The sequence below is a fragment of the Volvox carteri genome, assembly GCF_000143455.1.
Source record: "Volvox carteri f. nagariensis unplaced genomic scaffold VOLCAscaffold_4, whole genome shotgun sequence".
Lineage (NCBI taxonomy): Eukaryota > Viridiplantae > Chlorophyta > Chlorophyceae > Chlamydomonadales > Volvocaceae > Volvox > Volvox carteri.
The window spans coordinates 2,264,059-2,281,155 of record NW_003307547.1 but is presented as its reverse complement, the minus strand read 5'-3'; the positions used below and the strand labels follow the sequence as shown (position 1 = coordinate 2,281,155).

The 17,097-nt window shown below is 55.2% G+C and overlaps 2 protein-coding genes across 2 annotated transcripts; one reads left to right on the top strand and one right to left on the bottom strand.

Moving 5' to 3' along the window:
- Positions 1-413: 413 nt before the first annotated feature.
- On the top strand, positions 414-2,530 carry VOLCADRAFT_87167 (uncharacterized protein; the record flags this gene model as incomplete). Its single annotated transcript, XM_002946954.1, has 5 exons — positions 414-450; positions 524-680; positions 987-1,039; positions 2,036-2,089; positions 2,400-2,530. The coding sequence occupies 5 exons, from the start codon at positions 414-416 to the stop codon at positions 2,528-2,530; spliced, it is 432 nt and encodes a 143-aa protein (XP_002947000.1).
- A 4,287-nt stretch (positions 2,531-6,817) lies between these two features.
- Positions 6,818-12,932, bottom strand: VOLCADRAFT_87166 (uncharacterized protein; the record flags this gene model as incomplete). The annotated part of the gene is made up of 7 exons (XM_002946765.1): positions 6,818-8,448; positions 8,570-8,672; positions 8,895-8,942; positions 9,913-10,239; positions 10,567-10,841; positions 11,590-11,893; positions 12,432-12,932. The coding sequence occupies 7 exons, from the start codon at positions 12,930-12,932 to the stop codon at positions 6,818-6,820; spliced, it is 3,189 nt and encodes a 1,062-aa protein (XP_002946811.1).
- Positions 12,933-17,097: the final 4,165 nt, after the last annotated feature.

Sequence of the window (17,097 nt, the reverse complement as noted above, 5' to 3'; positions counted from 1 at the left end):
ATGGCTACGTTCAAAGCAGGAAACAAAATCAATTGGTTTGTTTGTGCGCAGCGCAGGATACTCCTGTATTGTCCAAAGGAATACCTATCTACAGTATCACCAGCAAACGATGACTACGGCAGATAACACACCAGCGAAGCATAGTTTCTCTCGGTGCTTGTGGTAGGAAAATGTACCGCGCTTCCCTCATGAACGTACGGCGTCATGGTCCCGGAGGCACCAGAGGCAAAACCAAAGACAGGTACTGAACAGTAACCCTGGTGAGTCTCCAAGCTATACTTGAAGGTTCCGGAGAGCTGGATGTCTTTGCTCCCTCCATGAGCGCTTATCATTTATGCACACAAATTGCGTATGCGCGCTGAACTGCGTTATAAATCCCCAGCGGGGCCAGCGGGGCGTTTTCAGCAGACAGCATGTTGGAGCTGGTCGCACAATCAGTGAAGCAGCGCGGTGCGTCTATGAGCAGTTCGGGTCGTCCAAACGTCGGACAGTCGCAAGCAAAGCGGTTTCTTTGCCTGTTCAGGGAGCGGCGACCCTCGGACAGGTGCTCATGACCTGCTTGATGGCTTCCAGCTGCGCATGTTTTTCAACTTGTCCATGAAAAATGTGGACCGTAACTACATCAGCATTAGCACCAAGGAGGTCCCCACCGGACTGCCTGGCGACACGAGCCTCTTTGCGTAAGCCATACGGGAAGGGTGAGCCAACAAGTTAAATTCTTTTAGGTCCTAAGTCCTGTTCAGGCGGGCTCCGCAGAAATTTCCTTTCCCCAATTCCACGAGGTGTTGCCCTATTTTTTCGCCCTCATGTCGCTGGGTATCTGAGCTCTTCCTGCACGGGCCCAGGACCCAGCCAACTCCTCATACAACGACGTAAACTCATCCATCCTCCAACCGCCGGTTACGTGAACAGGAATCCAGCTTGGAGCCTGCTACGGCCGCCACCCGTCCCCCCACCGCCAACCGAACCCGTGGAACGCATCGCAGAGAGAGTACGTCGGAGTTTTCGCTTTCCACCGGGCGGTGTCTTACTGAGCGCGGTAAGTACGGACTTTCGTTCTCTACGGGGAATAGAGACTTGGCGATTGGGGGGCTCACAGAGTGTACAGTATGCGGCTGTGTGAAGTCATTGACTCTAGAGACCCCGGGGGACCAGAGACCAGATCGATTGGTCGAACACAGAATCCCTGTGGGGGGTTATTTCGTAACCCTCGGCAGCACATGGGGCCCACCGGTCACGGCGTCTGTGAGTGGAGGGGCTTTGGAGGGCCTCCAGTACTAAGGCACACCGGTCGGAGAACGCCGAGAGGCACACATGCCCTGTACGGCGGATAACGGATTGCGGATCTCAACGTCATGTCGTGTTTGCGGATGATGATGATGATGGTAATGATGCACGTGCAGGCCGATAAAGGGGTTGACGTTACACGCACCTTTCTACGAAATGTGCCATCCGCGCCGGGGACTCGCCCGCCCGGAGCCTCCTGGAGTGCTGCCCCTGGCGGCGGCGGCGGAGGAGGAGGAGGAGGCGGGGGGAGCAGCTCCGGCACTAGCGCAGCAGTGACGGGAGGAAAGCGGCGCGCGGCGGCCGCTGCGGCAGCGGCGGCCGCAGCGGCTGCTGCTGCTGCTGAGGTTAGCGGCGGATCTGAGCAGCAGCAGCAGCATTCGGGCGAAACACACAGCTTCTCGTACGAATCTTCAAAGGTGAGCCTTTCGCACCGCGGGCTGTTTCTGAGCTTAAAGTATTAATCAATCTCGGGCATTTGTGCGAGCGTAGTGGTGGCAGGGGGTTTGCAGCAGCAGCCGGGCCGGAGTGGGAACATGGTGCGGATACTGGCCGTACTACGGCAGCGATGGAGATGTGAAGTGTCGAGGCATTGCGGGGTGGCGGCTGGCGGCTGGTTTTTTATCAGGGTTTTTTTGGGGGGCCCGTCCCCAAACCCAACCCAACCCTTTTTTATCAGCCACGAAGGCAAACTTTGGAATCCGTTGACAAACATCCCCTACCTCCCACGTCACCCTGCCTGATGATGCAGCGGCAACGGAGCTGTTATTGAGCCGCGGCGGAGGGTTGATGTGCGTTGGAGGAGGTGTGGGAGCGCGAAAAGGGCAGACGACCCGACTACCAGAAGCGTTGTGGATCTTGTCCGACTCACATGATTGCGGTTTCAGGCAGCACGGGTTGCGGCCCTCTCTCGGCACAGGATCCCACGCAAGGGCGGCAACCTCGACACTATCAACACTATAATGTTTTTCCTTTCTTGCAGCTGTGGTAGCTGTGTTTGCACGGGAGTTGTTTGGGAATGATTTGGGAATGAATGTGTTGTTGGTGTGGCGCGTGGCGGGCGGCTGTGCTATGCTGTGCTGACTGGCTGTCTGTCTGCATTGATCGTGGCTTAGGGATGGCTGCAGAGGCTGGGCTGTCGGCGGTGGTGGCGTGCGTGGCGTGGGGGGTGGCGGAACTGGAGGCATGGGCGAAGCAGAGCTGGCGGCGGCAGCTGGGCCTTTCAATCACAGTCAGCCGGGAATAGAATGAACTGCGGGGGGCGAAGAGGGGGTTGTCGGGGGTGTCTAGTCGGCTTTTGCATGCGGCCGTGTGGGGGGGGCCCCACAGCGTGGGTGGTGGGTCATCCGCAGAAGCGGCAGCGGCGCCATGAGCACCGGTAAGTGTCACTGTCTCAGGACGCACATCAGTATTCTTAACAGGGTACGTGATGGAAGTCTTCCCGCAGCGATTTCGCTGCGTTTTTTTTTTTCCGTCGAGTCATTTTGTTACCGACGGGCCGTGCCCAGTTCAGGGTGTCATCACCCTGAAGATACAAAACACGGGAGGAAAATTAAAGGTGCAGATGAAGGGTCGATGCACGATAGCCGCAGCAAGCGTATTGTATTGTTTTGGCGGCCGAGGGCATGGCATGACGAGGAGTCATTGGCATTGCACGAGTGTGTGTGTGTATGCGCGTGTGTGTCTGTTTGCCGATCTGTGCGTGTGCGTGCCTTTAGTGCTCTTCTTCCCCTTTAGGGGAGCTAAAGGGGAACCCCTTTAGTTCCGTGCGTTCAATCCATCTGCAAGTTATATGCCGTATATATGTGGTGAATTGGTGATTATTGATGTGCCGACTGATGTGCTCTCCCACATTTATTATTTATTCGACTAAAGGTGACGACATTTATTTACCACAATCAAAGGCATACGACGGGTGTCTTACACAGCCATCATTCCTAGAGACCATTTTTTTAAAGACCACATGAAGATATATAGCATTTTTATTAATAGCCAAGTTGCTCGTCCAGTGGCTGGCGTACGCCCGGACACGTTGTATTTAAAGTATCAAGGAGTTGAACAGGCAGGCAGTAAGTCGGTACGCGCACCCTAGTACATAAAATCCGCGTCCCCTCCTCATGCCCTAAGTTGATAGATGCAGAGGTTGTGCCAAAAAGCTCATCTTAAAGCGAAGATCAGAGGTAATAAAGACCGTGAGTCTCTCCATCAACACCCACGAACAGCAACACCACATCATGCCGTAATTTCTCCAAATATTAGATAAAAAAAGTTTAAAAACTGGATCCAGGATTCCAGGCTGGATCCAGAACCCTGGTCCCCTTTACGTCTTATAGCCCACATGTTGTGCACTCCAGAGCACCCCTCCTCACACACGCTGTGGCAGGCGTGGGCTAAATTACGATAATGCAAGGTGCCATAAGAACTTCGACACCTAATGCTGCCTTAAGAACAAAACCGCTGAAGTAGAAATATATTCCCGAAATGCCAATAGGTTTTTTTTGACCCGCGTCACGCAACACCTTAAGATTGTTGTTGTTGTTGTTCCACCTTCCTCTCCACAAAAAGGTCATAATTTGCTTAAATTGCCGCTGTGGCATTAAAAAGAGGTCGCACATCTCTCTCAATCCATAAGAAATGCATCAAAGGATAAGAACGCGGCCTCGCAATCTTCGCGCATCTTCGCCCACCATTATTATCTTGCCATACTTAAAACTTTGTCTTCTTCTTCTTCTTCTTCTCCGTCTTGTTCTTCACCCTCACCTTGTTACGGTAGTACGACAATCCTATGTGCGAAAGAAAGGCGTACGACGGCACCATACCGGCATTTTGAGAGGGAAGAGTGTTACGCGGCTCACTCCCAGTCTTGGTGCCTCATCCACCGCCTTCACTACCCCCCCGAGCCAAAAATGGTACCACTCGAGCCCATCGAAGTACCGATTTGGTAAGCAAAACAAACGTAGGGTATCTATAATCTATCCAGCTCCTAATCCCAGGACGTACAAACGGACAAACCGCAAATGGACAACTTTCGAGGTGTACGACTGCAGGCCCATCTTGGCAGGTAACAGACGAGACCCGGCTTTTATCAAAGATACGACAGATCGTACTAGTCGCACCGGCTTGACGAAACTGCCGTACCGCGGCAGCCGTAATCTCTCCGCCAATTCAGCCTCGTCCCCATCCGCACGACAACCCCACTGCCACCTCTCCAGTTCCGATCGCCACGTCCCCCACCCACGCACTCACTCACACCGCCCAAAGTACTGCTGTGAGTACGCCGACAATGCTAAATCCAATAACATCAACATCAACATCAACATCGACAACGATAACAATAATAACAACAACAACGAAAACGCGGAAAAAGGCAGCCCGTGAAACACCGCATACATATCTGTTCTGTTTTGATTTGCAAGGCTTGAGTTTCAAATTTCGGCGCCGGCGCGGAGCCATGCAAAAAGGCAAAACACAGGCGCGGGAAGGTTATGTGTGTGTGTATATGCAAGGTTGGCGCATGCTGTCCTCGCAGGGGACTGGGCAAATGGATGGTGGGTGCAAGCGGCAATAAACCCAAGGCGCGGACACATCAGCACCAGGGATTGGGGGGCGAAGGGCAGCCACCTAGCCGCATCTTCCCCCCCTGCCCCCACACCGGTCAGGCTCTTAAGACCCCCCCCCCACACACACACCCCCCAGGGGAACAGAGAGCTGCAAACGCCGCCACATGTTGGAAAGGCCCCCAGCCGACCGACAGAAAGCGCACCTCGCGCTCCGCGAGACTCGGTGAAGCCCCCGCAACCGTCACAACTACCACCACAACGACCACAACCACCATACCGAAATTCTCCAACGGGATGGAGGCACAGCACCGCACACCGCCCGCACCGCTCGATGTGTGAGGAGGGTCCCCACACTTGCCCCCGCCACCACCACCACCACCCCTGCGCGAATACCGTCCATTCGTTCCCCTCTCTCGCTTTCCCTCACAACCGCATCACCTCGTTCGTGTTCTAGTTCTCGTCATGCAACTTTTGCAAGAGGCTTCGCGAACCCTCAAACTTTGAGTAAGGTAGTGCCCGGGCTACTGCTACTCTTACAACAGCACTTATTGCTACTATTACTGCTACTGCTACTGCTATTGCTACTACTAAATTATTAATGCAAAATTACTGCTACTGCTGTACCATTAACTGCGAAGATGGTGTATTGGCGCGGCGCAGATCGAAGAGACTGAAAAGACACAAGGGATAAAGCACAAGTACGTAAGAACAATGGACAGGAGGTGTTGTACGACGGACCTGAGGGCTTTCTGAGAGAGCAATCCAACAAAAGATAGAAACCCCCGCAGACATCATCATCAGCTGCTGCTGCTTTGGGGAGGAGGTGATGGTGTGTCAGTTCTGACGGATTTCACAGACCCAAATAATATCCCTTCACATACCAATTCACCCTATCCAAACAATTCATCACCACCCTGTCACGCCAAAACATCTGAAGCGCTTTCTTCTTCGTGCATGTGCACCTCGGCTCCCCCTCCCCCTTCCCCCCTCGCCCGCCACCTCCCAGAGCTCTTCAAAACCTTTCCGCTCAAAGTAACCATGTGTATTAAAAATCAGGGCAGTTCAGCGGTACAAGACGTTGTCAAAGCCGTTGCCATATGCCGTACATGCCATGTGTACGAAAAATGTACGGAGACGAGAGCTTTTATGATTTGTGCTTTATCGGGGGGAAAGAAGGCGTTGCTCGGGGAGGTGAGGGGACCGACGGCGGCTGAGTACCGCCGCTGCGCCCGCCGGTTTCAAATGTAGTTTGGCGAGACTCACAAGACGAATAGACAGACGGACAGACAGTCCTACAAAGAATAGATGGGAAGTTGCACAGACAGACAGACAGACAAGCATGCCTTTAGGCCGGCAAACCGATGGACGGGCAGCTTTAGATGGGTAGACATACTCCGTACGGACCCTAACGATCCGCTGACTCAGCAAACGGACAAACGGACGGACAAACGGACGGACAGACAGACAGACAGACATCGCCACGGCATAAGCGGTAAGCACGGCGCTGCCACAGCCGCGCATGTCCCTCCTGCAAAATCGGAACCACATGAACCAGCTTCATCCGGCGATATCTGCAGCCGTACATTTGGGACCCTCCGTACATCCCTTTCCCTCGTCCACACGTACACTAACGGAACTCGTCACACCAACGGTCGGCCCCCTGCGCCACACGGCAACATTGTCAAGTTCCACCTCGAAGCCCCATTGCATGCAAAACAACGGTTTTAACAATAATAACAGAATAATTACAACGACATCAACAACTAAGCAACAACAGCAATAAAACGAGGCCATGCGAAACAGAAGTGATGATTAGCATCGAGTCCCGAACTTGCTGCTAGGTCTCCTGCCAGACAGCATCAGGCCCAAAAGCATCATCCCCTCTACAGTCAACTAACGCGCCACTCTGCACCAGTCTCTCCCCAAGCCAGGGCGGCGTCTCCCCCCCCCAGCCACTTCACCTCCAAGGGGCGTCATTGATCCGCGAAACCCTCGACACCCGCCGCAGCCGTTAGTGCCGCCGCCAGCGCCGCCGCATCGTCCGCCGACGCCGTACAGCCCCCCGCAATGACGCCGCCAGCGGCATCCATTTGCAAGTTCGCCAGCCAATCCATTCCCCCCGAGTCGTGTCGTACCATGAGTAACGCGGGATCCGCCAGCGCCAGCAAAGTGCTGGACGGGGCTGCATCCAGGTTGAATGACGGCAGCCGCATCGAGCCGCCGCCGGTGCCCAAAATAGCCTCCAGCGGCTGCGGAGCCGGCGGCAGACTGGACGAGCAAAGGCCGCCACCGCCGCCGCCGCCTGCGGCGGCGGCAGCGGTGGGCAGCGAAAGCAGGCGCGCCAGGCTGAATGATGCGTCCAGGAAGGGAAGTTGCAGCATTGTGCCATCATCACTAGCCGCATCGTGAAGCAGCTGCGTATCGCCGCCGCCGCCATCGTCGCCTTCACCGGCGGCGCCGCCAGTGGCAGCGCCGGCGGCGGTGGCGGCGGTGGCGGCACCCCCGCCGCTGTAGATGGTCTGCGCCGGGGAGGGCGCCGGAGCCGGCAGCGTCGTCAGCGCCGTACCTGGACTCGTGTCACAAGGTGTGACGACGTTGCTTGGGGCCGAGCAATGCCGATAATGCGGCAGCGCCGGCGCCGGCACCGCGGTGGCCGCCGCGGCGGCCGCATCCGCCTTCGCCGCGCTCCCCTCGCAGCCGCTGTCCTCACTCGCTGCACGAACACCGTCGCCGCCGCCGCCGGCCATTACGGCGGCGGCGTCGAGACCTGACGCGGGATCTTGGCAAATTGTGTAAGGCGAGAAGCTGCTGCAAGGCCCGAGAGCTGCTGCCGCCGCCGTAGTCACTGTGGGTGCGCTGACATTGGAGCCCGACGCCGGCGGCGGCGGCGGCGGCGATGACGACGGATGCTGACACGCCGCAGTAGCAAAGGCAGTAGCTATGGGAGACTGAGGGGATAGGGTTTGGTATTGCTCGGTGCGAGTGCGAGGGCTCAACGGCATCTCATGAGCCTGATTAGGCAGCGCCAGCGGCAGCGGCGGCAGCGGCGACGGCACACAGTCGTACGGCCGAGACGCAGCGGCAGCGGCCCAGTAACTGCCGCCACTATCGCTGCTGGGGCTCAGCGGCGGCGGCAGTCGCGGCGACACTGGAGAGCCTGCGGGCAAGCCGACAGGCAGCGCCGCTGGCGGAGCGGCCGTGGCGGAATGCAACGAGGGTAGCAGGGATGGCAGCTGGTCTGCGGCGGCGGCGGCGGCGGCGGCGACGCGCCCTGCGGACGGCGAGACGGGCAGCAGCGGCGGCGGCTGCCGCAGCGTTGCGCTGTGCAACGACCCAGGCTCGTTTATGACCTGCGCTGCTGGCGGCGGCAGCGGCGGCAGGGGGGCGCCACCGTTGCTGCTACTGCCACCTACCACTGCCGGAAGCAGCGCCGTCGCTGCCGCTGCCGCTGCTGGCGGCGGGTGTAGCGCAACGCCGGCGGCGGCGGCGGCACCGACGGCGACCGCGGCGGCGGCGGCGGCGTTACGCTGCAGCATCGCAGATATGCTGTTGACATCGAGCGTACCCGCCTCCAATCCAATGATGACATCGTTGGCCGTGTATCCTGATCAAGCACACACCGCGAATCAGGACCCAAAGCTCTAAGCGCTCGACATAAACCGAAAAACATAAGCCGAAAAATATCCGACAACCGAATAACAACCTTAATGGCCGTACCCACTGACCCGTGCTCCGGATGGCGTTGGAGGTCCACACGGCAAAGATGACCCGCTTCATGGCCTCACGCAATTTGACTTCGCGACTAAACATGCGATGCCAGGTCACAACCTGCAGCAGCACCAGCGGCGCCAGCGGTGGCGATGAGGAATGGGATGAGTGGCGGCTGGCGGCGGCGGGAAATGCCGTGTTGGGAATGCTGGAAGGGCTGGCAGCGCTTCGCGGTGCTTCGTGTGATGGCGGTGCCTGTGATGGCTTTTCCATTGGGCATCAGACGAGTTTTTGGGCGTGGCGAGGGCATCCTGCCGTACTACGCTTTGGATCCTGTCGTACCTGCATCTTCATTTCCTGGTTCTGCGCCACCAACTCTTTGAGCTCCTCCTGTCGGTGAGTGGGTGATGGCGGGAAAAGAAGAAGAGGGCCGGACCGTTGGCCGTTTATGGTTTTTTATGGTTAGTACCGGTACTTGTTGGTTGACAGTTAGCGAAACCAGATCAGGAATTCAGGAACAAAGCGAATCCCGACGGTGAAGAGAAACGATTTCAACTACTACCAGGTCAGGAAGTGAAGGAAGTCATATTGCACGGGGGGACCACAGCTAGCTGGGGCAGCAGAGTTGTTATCAGGATTATTATCTGGATTATTATCTGGATTATTATCTGGATTATTATCAGGATTATTATCAGGATTATTATCAGGATTATTATCAGGATTATTATCTGGATTATTATCTGGATTATTATCAGGATTATTATCTGGATTATTATCTGGATTATTATCAGGATTGTTATCTGGATTATTATCTGGATTATTATCTGGATTATTATCTGGATTGTTATCTGGATTATTATCTGGATTATTATCTGGATTATTATCAGGATTATTATCTGGATTCCTATCTGAATTCTTATCTGGATTGTTATCTGGATTATTATCTGGATTGTTATCTGGATTATTATCTGGATTATTATCTGGATTATTATCAGGATTATTATCTGGATTATTATCTGGATTATTATCAGGATTTATTATCAGGATTATTATCAGGATTATTATCTGGATTATTATCTGGATTATTATCTGGATTATTATCTGGATTATTATCTGGATTATTATCTGGATTATTATCTGGATTATTATCTGGATTATTATCTGGATTATTATCTGGATTATTATCTGAGATTATTATCAGGATTATTATCTGGATTATTATCAGGATTATTATCAACAGGCGGCCGCATAAAGCGCAATTATTTCATAAACGAGGGCGGGTGGAACGAAGTGAAAGCAGTCAGTTCCCATTCAGGTTGGAGAAGGAGCAAGAGGTGGCAGCGGCCGCAGGATGCCGTACCTGCATTCCGCGAACCATGGCCACCTTCTTGGCGCGGCACTTCCTCGCGGCGATGCGGTTCTTCTCCCTCCGCTCCCTCGCTTTCTCCGGGTCCTCGTCCTCCCCCTCGACACCCTCGCCCGCGCCCTCGGCCTCACCGTCTTCACCGGCTAGGCAGTTGCCTTCGGTTGCAAGCTCGCTACTAGGGTCGTTGTTACCGTTATCGTTTCCGTTACTGCCTAGACCAGCGAAAGCTTGCCGTTGTTGTTGTTGTTGTTGATGGTGCTGGTGGTGGTGCTGCTGCCAGGCCTCCATCGCCATTCGGACACCCACTACGTCCTCAAGCACCTGGGGAAGCAGCCGCCGCCGCCGCCGCCGCCGCATAACAGGAAGAAGAGCGGGATGGAACCTCCTCGGATACGTGTGCGTCTGTGTGCATGTATGTGTATATGTGTATGTATGTGTGTATGTCTCTCCTCCTTTCTCGCGATGCGGTACTGCATGCAGTACGATACATTACGAGGTGCAGGTACAGAGCAGAAACCCACCGACACAACAGCGCCCAGAGGAAGAAACTACCGGCCATAAGATGTACGGCAAATCTCAGTACGAGCCTCTGCCGTACATACTGCGCTTCCCAACCCTCCAGGTTGGTCTGCATGGAATAGAACCCACCGCATTGCTAAGTCCCGACTCAGCAGCCGCCGCCGCCGCCGCCGCCGCCACCGCCGTCGCGGCGACAGCAAACGGAGACTTCCCAGGAGGCGGCGCCGCCGCCGCCGCCGCCGCCGGAGGCCTTAGCGCCCCGGCATCTTCCTTACCGCCGCCGCCGCCGCCCCCGCCGCCGCTGGTGCTGCTTTCTACGGCAGCAAGCCCTTGACTCCTAGACGGCGGCCTCGTCGCGGCGCCCGCGCCAGTCGAGGCCGTCACCGCGGGACTACCATCTGCATCTAGAGAGTACGGCACGGAAAACCCAAACATAACGCCGTCAGGCCGAGGCGAGGATCGCACAGGCGGCTCCCCGTCAGCGGCCAGCAGGCGCCCCGCATCCGGGAGGAGGAGGGCGGGAGAAGTCAGAATTGTCTAGCGGCAATGAAATGACCTGATTTGATGATGAATGATTTGGGTTTTTAAATACCGACCTACGATTGAGAGGATTCGGACCGGGTTCTTAAAACCCCTTTTTCCTCCTTCGTGCCCTCCTATAGGTGCCTAATGGCTCAGCATGGGCATCTGAGAATCCTTTTTGCGCTACCGCACGCATGCACGCACACACAAGGCCAGAAGCACAGAGAAGCCTAATTTCGAAAAAGCAGCAGCAGCAGCAGCAGCAGCACATTTAACGTGTTTGCATCGAGCACAGCCTCGCTCCTAGTCCTCCTCCTCCTAGTCCTCCTCCTCCTCCTTCTCCTAGTCCTCCTCCTCCTAGTCCTCCTCCTCCTCTTCTTCCTCCTCCTCCTCCTCCTCCTCCTAGTCCTCTCCCTAGTCCGCTTCCAGCAACGCGTTCCGATAGGGTTCCTGTCGACCTACCGCACAGCTGACCGGTCCCGGAAGTACCGGCGCCGCCCGCCGCCGCCCTTGCCGGCCGCTTCGCTGCTGGTGCAGCCGGCCCCGCCCCAGCCCCCACCCCCGCCCCCGCCCCGGCTACTGACTGCTGCTGCTGCTGCTGTTGACTGCATGGGAGGTGCTCTTGCTGACCCGGTACCGCCTCGCGCTTGCGCTTACTGCCGCCGCCGCCGCCGCCGCCGCCGCCGCCGCCGCTACCGCCAGCCCCGGCGGCGGGGACTCTGCTTCCGCCGGATGCAGAAGAGGGGCCAGTCGCACGGATGCACGAAGCAATGGCGGAGCCGTTACCGCCGCCGCCGCTGCTGCCGCCGCCGCCCGGCAGTACGGCTGTCAATCCCCCGCCGCCGCCGCCGCCGCCGCTGGCCAACAGGAACGGCGACGGGTTAAGCCCCATAGTCGCCGGCAGTAGGGGCTCTACCCGTCTGAAGGAGGACGCCTGTTGAAGCATGGGAGGTGGTGTTCGTTTGTTCATCCAAGATTATCCAAGGAATAGTGGTTAAAAAAGCTCACTTGGTGGTGAGGTGGGATGAGCGCACCAGGGGGATCGATTTCATTTCGACAAGCAGCGGAGTAGGCATGCGTGTGCCCCCAAGCACTTGAAAAAAGCATTAACCGTTCTTTTTCCTCGACCAAGACGTCTGACAAAAGCCTAGCGAGATGATAACATTCAAGCCTCGTCTATTTTGCGGATGCCAACCGCGCTAACTTTTTCCGGGCGCTATGCAGGCAACGAGCAGCAACTTCTACGTGGGTCCTCGGCGCGAGCTTCCTTTTCCCTCCTCCAACGTAATTTTGCGGAGACTTTTAATTGCGGAAGCACGAGGGGCAGAACGAGGAAAGGAAAAGGAAAAAATTAGGGAAAAGGTAGGACCTGCTTCTTGGGGGAATAGAGAAAACCTCCCACAGCGTCTTGTTGTCGCGCTGTAATTGTCCAAAAACGGAAATGATGCGTTCGCGCCGCCGCCCAAATTTACCTGCTTCACTTGGTAAGCCGATTGCCTCTGCGACTGCGGTCTAAGAGTTGCTGCGCCATTTTCAAGCGCGCTTCCATTGTTGACCCCGATCTGAACACCAGGAGCACCAGCAACGTTAGCCGGCCCGGAAATTCCTATCGGAACTTCCGCCTGGAGCCCTCCTGCGGAGGAGCCTTCCGCAGAATTCGGTCCAGAGCTCACAATATCAAATCTGGTTGCAGTCGCTGCTTCTCCTGCTCTTGTTTTCGGCGCGAAAAAGCTTGGTGGCCCAATAGGATTGCGCGCCAGCTGTTGATGCGGCTGCTGTTGCGTCTGCAAGCTTGGCTTGCAGTTCCCGGCACCGGGCTGACGCTGTGGCTGCTGTTCAAGCGGTCGTTGTTGTTGCCCTTGTTGCTGCTGTCGTTGTTGCTGCTGGAATTGCTCCTGAGATTTGGCCTGGCCGATGCGGTTCTGACGCTGATGTGGCTGACGGTGGGATTGTGTGACCAGGAGCGCAGACATACTCACGTCCCAATCGATCAACAAGGAGCTACGATGTAGCACCGATTACGCTCCTGTCTGGTTCCGGGCAGGTTGCGTGAGCGGCCCGAGGTGCAAGGTCAGAAAGTGTTGCCGTCGGAGGATTTTGATGACGCCGAGCTTTCCGGCGGCACAGATAGAGAAGGATAGACAAAAATATTACAGGCGCAATTGAAGCATTTCGTTACTAGGAGAACGTAACGAAAATCTGTTGTGCTTGAAGCCATGGTGTAATGCCATGTCTGGATGAGAAAACGATCCGTCCCTACTGCGAGTCCATTCTTGTGTCCAAAGCCCGAAGGGCCCGAGGACAAGCACGCTTAGCTATTCCACGCAATACGAAACTTGATCTTTAGGAAACGGATATCGATTCTTCCGATAGAGGACGCTTTGTGTGGGTAGTTATTTGAAGCCCGTGGCGCCATGTAAAGCAGGATTTTATGACCCATGGGTCCTTCTTGCAAGCGCGTTTTGCAAGAACACAACGCACACAGGTTTTAAGCACGGTTCTAGGTTTCCAGCTTGCGGTAATGCTCCCGTGTAACTGCTGGAAAAGTAATTGATTTCAGGGCATGCTCTCCGGGGTGACAAACACATTTTCCTCATGTGCCTCATGCTCATGTCAGATACGTCCCCCAGGAGCTTTCCTTTAGTACCTAACAAGCACTTTTAAGAAGTACTTGTTACATGTACTGAATACAATATCAGGATGGTTAGCTGAACACCCCGCCCCCCCCACCTCCTCCACCCGTCCCCTCCGTCGTATATTTCAGCCCCAGTCCCCCGTCCTTCCCTCATCCTGATGAATGGACCATACCCCCCTATCTCGCTCTGTCTCCCGGAGACAGCTGTCGGAGCTATTAGAGGCGCCAGCTCCGCATGACAGGCAACCCGTGGCATGATGCCTCGCCTGTGGCGGCTGCACTGTGCATGGGGTGATGTCGGCATACATGCGGCTGTATGGGCGCTGCTGCGTACGTCAATACACCTAGAAGTCCCCCCACTCCCCCACTCCCCCACTCCCACATCGTCCCTGCCGGCCGTGGATTCTTTCTTTCTTTTCTCGGTAGTGGCCTTTTCCCCTCCCCGGGACGCGGGGAAAGGGGGTTCCAGAGGAGGGTTCTTGTCCTCGGTGGGCATAGGTGGGCAATCCCCACCCCCACCCCCAGCTTCCGCCGTCCCAGCCTAATCGCCCCACACCCCTATTAAAACTTTGTCACCATTCGTAATCTTTTAGTGACCAAGTGGTTACTCTGGGGGTTTTCCTTGGTAACCATCTTACAAACAAAATGTTTTTCCCAAGCGAGTATGCTGAACAGGAGCCCACTAGAACCATGCATCCGAAGATCCAACTTTGACTCTATATGTACAGCAGCGTGCTCCCGAGCCGAGCTCAGTGAAGCATCACTGCTCCCATCCAAGCGTCAAAACATTTCGTAGGTGGTCGCTGCGGGGTTCTGTGGCCCCCAATTTCCTGGCGACCACCTGGTTACTGGCAGGTAACTCAAAACATTTCCTAGTGACCACCTTCTGGAAGGGAATTCATTTTTTAGTAACCACTTGGTCACTAGTAACCCCACGTCTAAAAGCACTGGGGGGGAAGTTAAGATACAGGGGCCGTCGTGTGTCAGCTCTACCTGTCACGTGCTGCTTCTATGGTACGTGCCTCCCATTCGGCATTGCCTCTTTTTCAAGGCAACGAAAGGCAGCACTGCCCTATACCTCCGATACAATCCAGGCTGAGGCTTCATGCCAGGCCCTGAACTATGCTCACGGAACCTGCGCAGCGGGACCGCCCTAAGACCACCCGATTATCTATCCTACCTCGTGCCACCGACATCCGGAGTTATGAAATAATTGACCTGGACAGCTACGAAGGAGTCATCGCGGCACATTTGAGAGAAAGAAAGGAGAGGCCGCGGGCTGCAGCCCAGGGCACAGCACGAAGGACAGCTGAAGGACACGCCTGGGTAACGGCAGCATGCGCCAGCCCACGGCACACGAAACCCGGGTAAAAACGACATTGGCTTAAATCCATTACAGTATCAGGTGCAGTTTAATGCCTGGTGCGCGTAGGACGATACATTTCTGCATCAGCTGCGCTGTGCTTTGTTGGGTCAAGGAGGCCTCAAGTTCCTCGGCCCTCCATCGCAATGCCATACAAAATTCTTCAATGTCGACGTACAGGGGACGCACACCTGGTTTTCGGCATTCATGTCCTTCCCAGGACGGACGATTCATCTGAACATCCGTGATGAGGGGGATTCACGTCAACGAATTCATGTCGTTCAAGGCTGCACGTCGGCTGTGTAGCTCTTAAGGGAGGCCGTACAATCAGCCGTGGGGTGATCTTCAGACTGAAGATCTACGCAGCCAACGTGCACAGCCTTGAACGACATGAATTCGTTGACGTGAATCCCCCTCATCACGGATGGTCAGATGAATCGTCCGTCCAGGGAAGGACATGAACGCCAAAAATATAAATGATATAATCATACCTGCAAAGACATTACTGCAGACAGCTATGCCCGGAAAGCGAACTTCTACAGTAATGCCTTTGGAAAGACAATTAGGACACACCCAAGTGCCATCAGGGATTTTGCTTAAGAGGCGGTTTCAGGCAATAAGTATGCCATCCCGTCCCACAACTATCACAAAGAAGCATCCACTCCTCCCCATCAGGCATTTTGCAAATTTCACAGGACAGATAAGCGTGAGGTTGAGCTAGTTAAAAAAACACTGTTCCTTCATCTCATGCCCGTGCAAGCTCGATACATGCTCTTGAGGGAAAGATGGGTGCGGAAACGCAGCTAAATCCCTCTCAGCTCCTTTGGTCGTATTAAGGCGCATGCGTCCGTCAACCTTCCGACGAAGGCTACGGTAAGCATTGCCACATGAGACATCCGACCAATAAAATGTTTATTTCTTAGCACTCGGCAGCGATGTTAAGGAATAGACACGTCTGTCAGTCATCCAGCCAGAGGCATTCGATTCAATCTTGAACCACGTGCATCCAACTGAACCACGACTAGGTATCGAATTCGAAAAATGTCTGGGCGTGGTATCGAATGCCTCTGGCCAAGAGACCTATGTCAACGGGTTCAGAATCCTGGTCGAATGGCTCGACAAAGTGTGGCTGATGGAGCTGTTGTGGCCGCCTGTGGTGGCCCTGCTGCCCACGGCCACCACGGTAATGGAAGTCTCGGTTGCATGCACCGAGCGGATTGCGACCCGCGCGTCCTCTGCGTGGCCTTGAATGATCTGCCTCGTAGTGGTCCACTGCAGGAGCGAATTCAGGCTAGTGAAGATTTGTTATGAACAAGTACGGTGCGGCGAGAGGTATGCAAACTGCTTGATAATCAGAGCTCGAACCTGCTGTTCAGGGCTGAGCTGAATATGTGGTATAACAATGATGCAAGGCTGGGCTGACCAAGCCTAGAAAGAAAAGAAAGGAAATTATATTCGGCAATCGGCTGTCGAGTGTCAGACGAGCGGTTGTGCATAACAAAGTATCAGCTGACACAGTATCCGAATACGTAAGCAAATCGAACCAGTGAGAAAATGGCCCAAACTTCCTAATTGGTAGGGCATCTATGCGTAACACGGCTGACAGGTTGCTGCTGGCGTGACCTAGCCAGAGGGTTGCAGAGATGGGGGATTGGGGGCAGGTACTGGTCAGGCGGGATGGGGAATAGGGTTGACGACGTCAGGATGGGATGTGGGGCCCAGGGCGAGGATTAGGGATTAGGCGTGCTACACTACTTTTGGGATGGGGATTGCTGTCTGGGGTGAGGATGGGGATGGGATCCCTGTCTGAGGGATGGGGATTGCAACCTTGACCAAGGAGGGGATTGGGAGCCCTGGCCAGGGATGGGGATGGGACCCTGGTCGACAGGACGGGGATTGCAGGCTTTCGCAAGTTTAGGATGAGGTCGCTGCCATAGGATTGGGAACACAGTTGGAGGATTAGATTTGGGTGTTCTGCTGTAAAATGAGGCTGCAGGTGCAGAACTTGGAATACTGACAGGACTGCAAAACAGGCCAAGGATGGATGGTTTAGTTGTCCATAGTTGCTTACATGGAAACTCAAACAAACACAAGGAGGTTCTGCTTGCAAGTCGCGTCCCATAGCAAACCAAACTCAAAC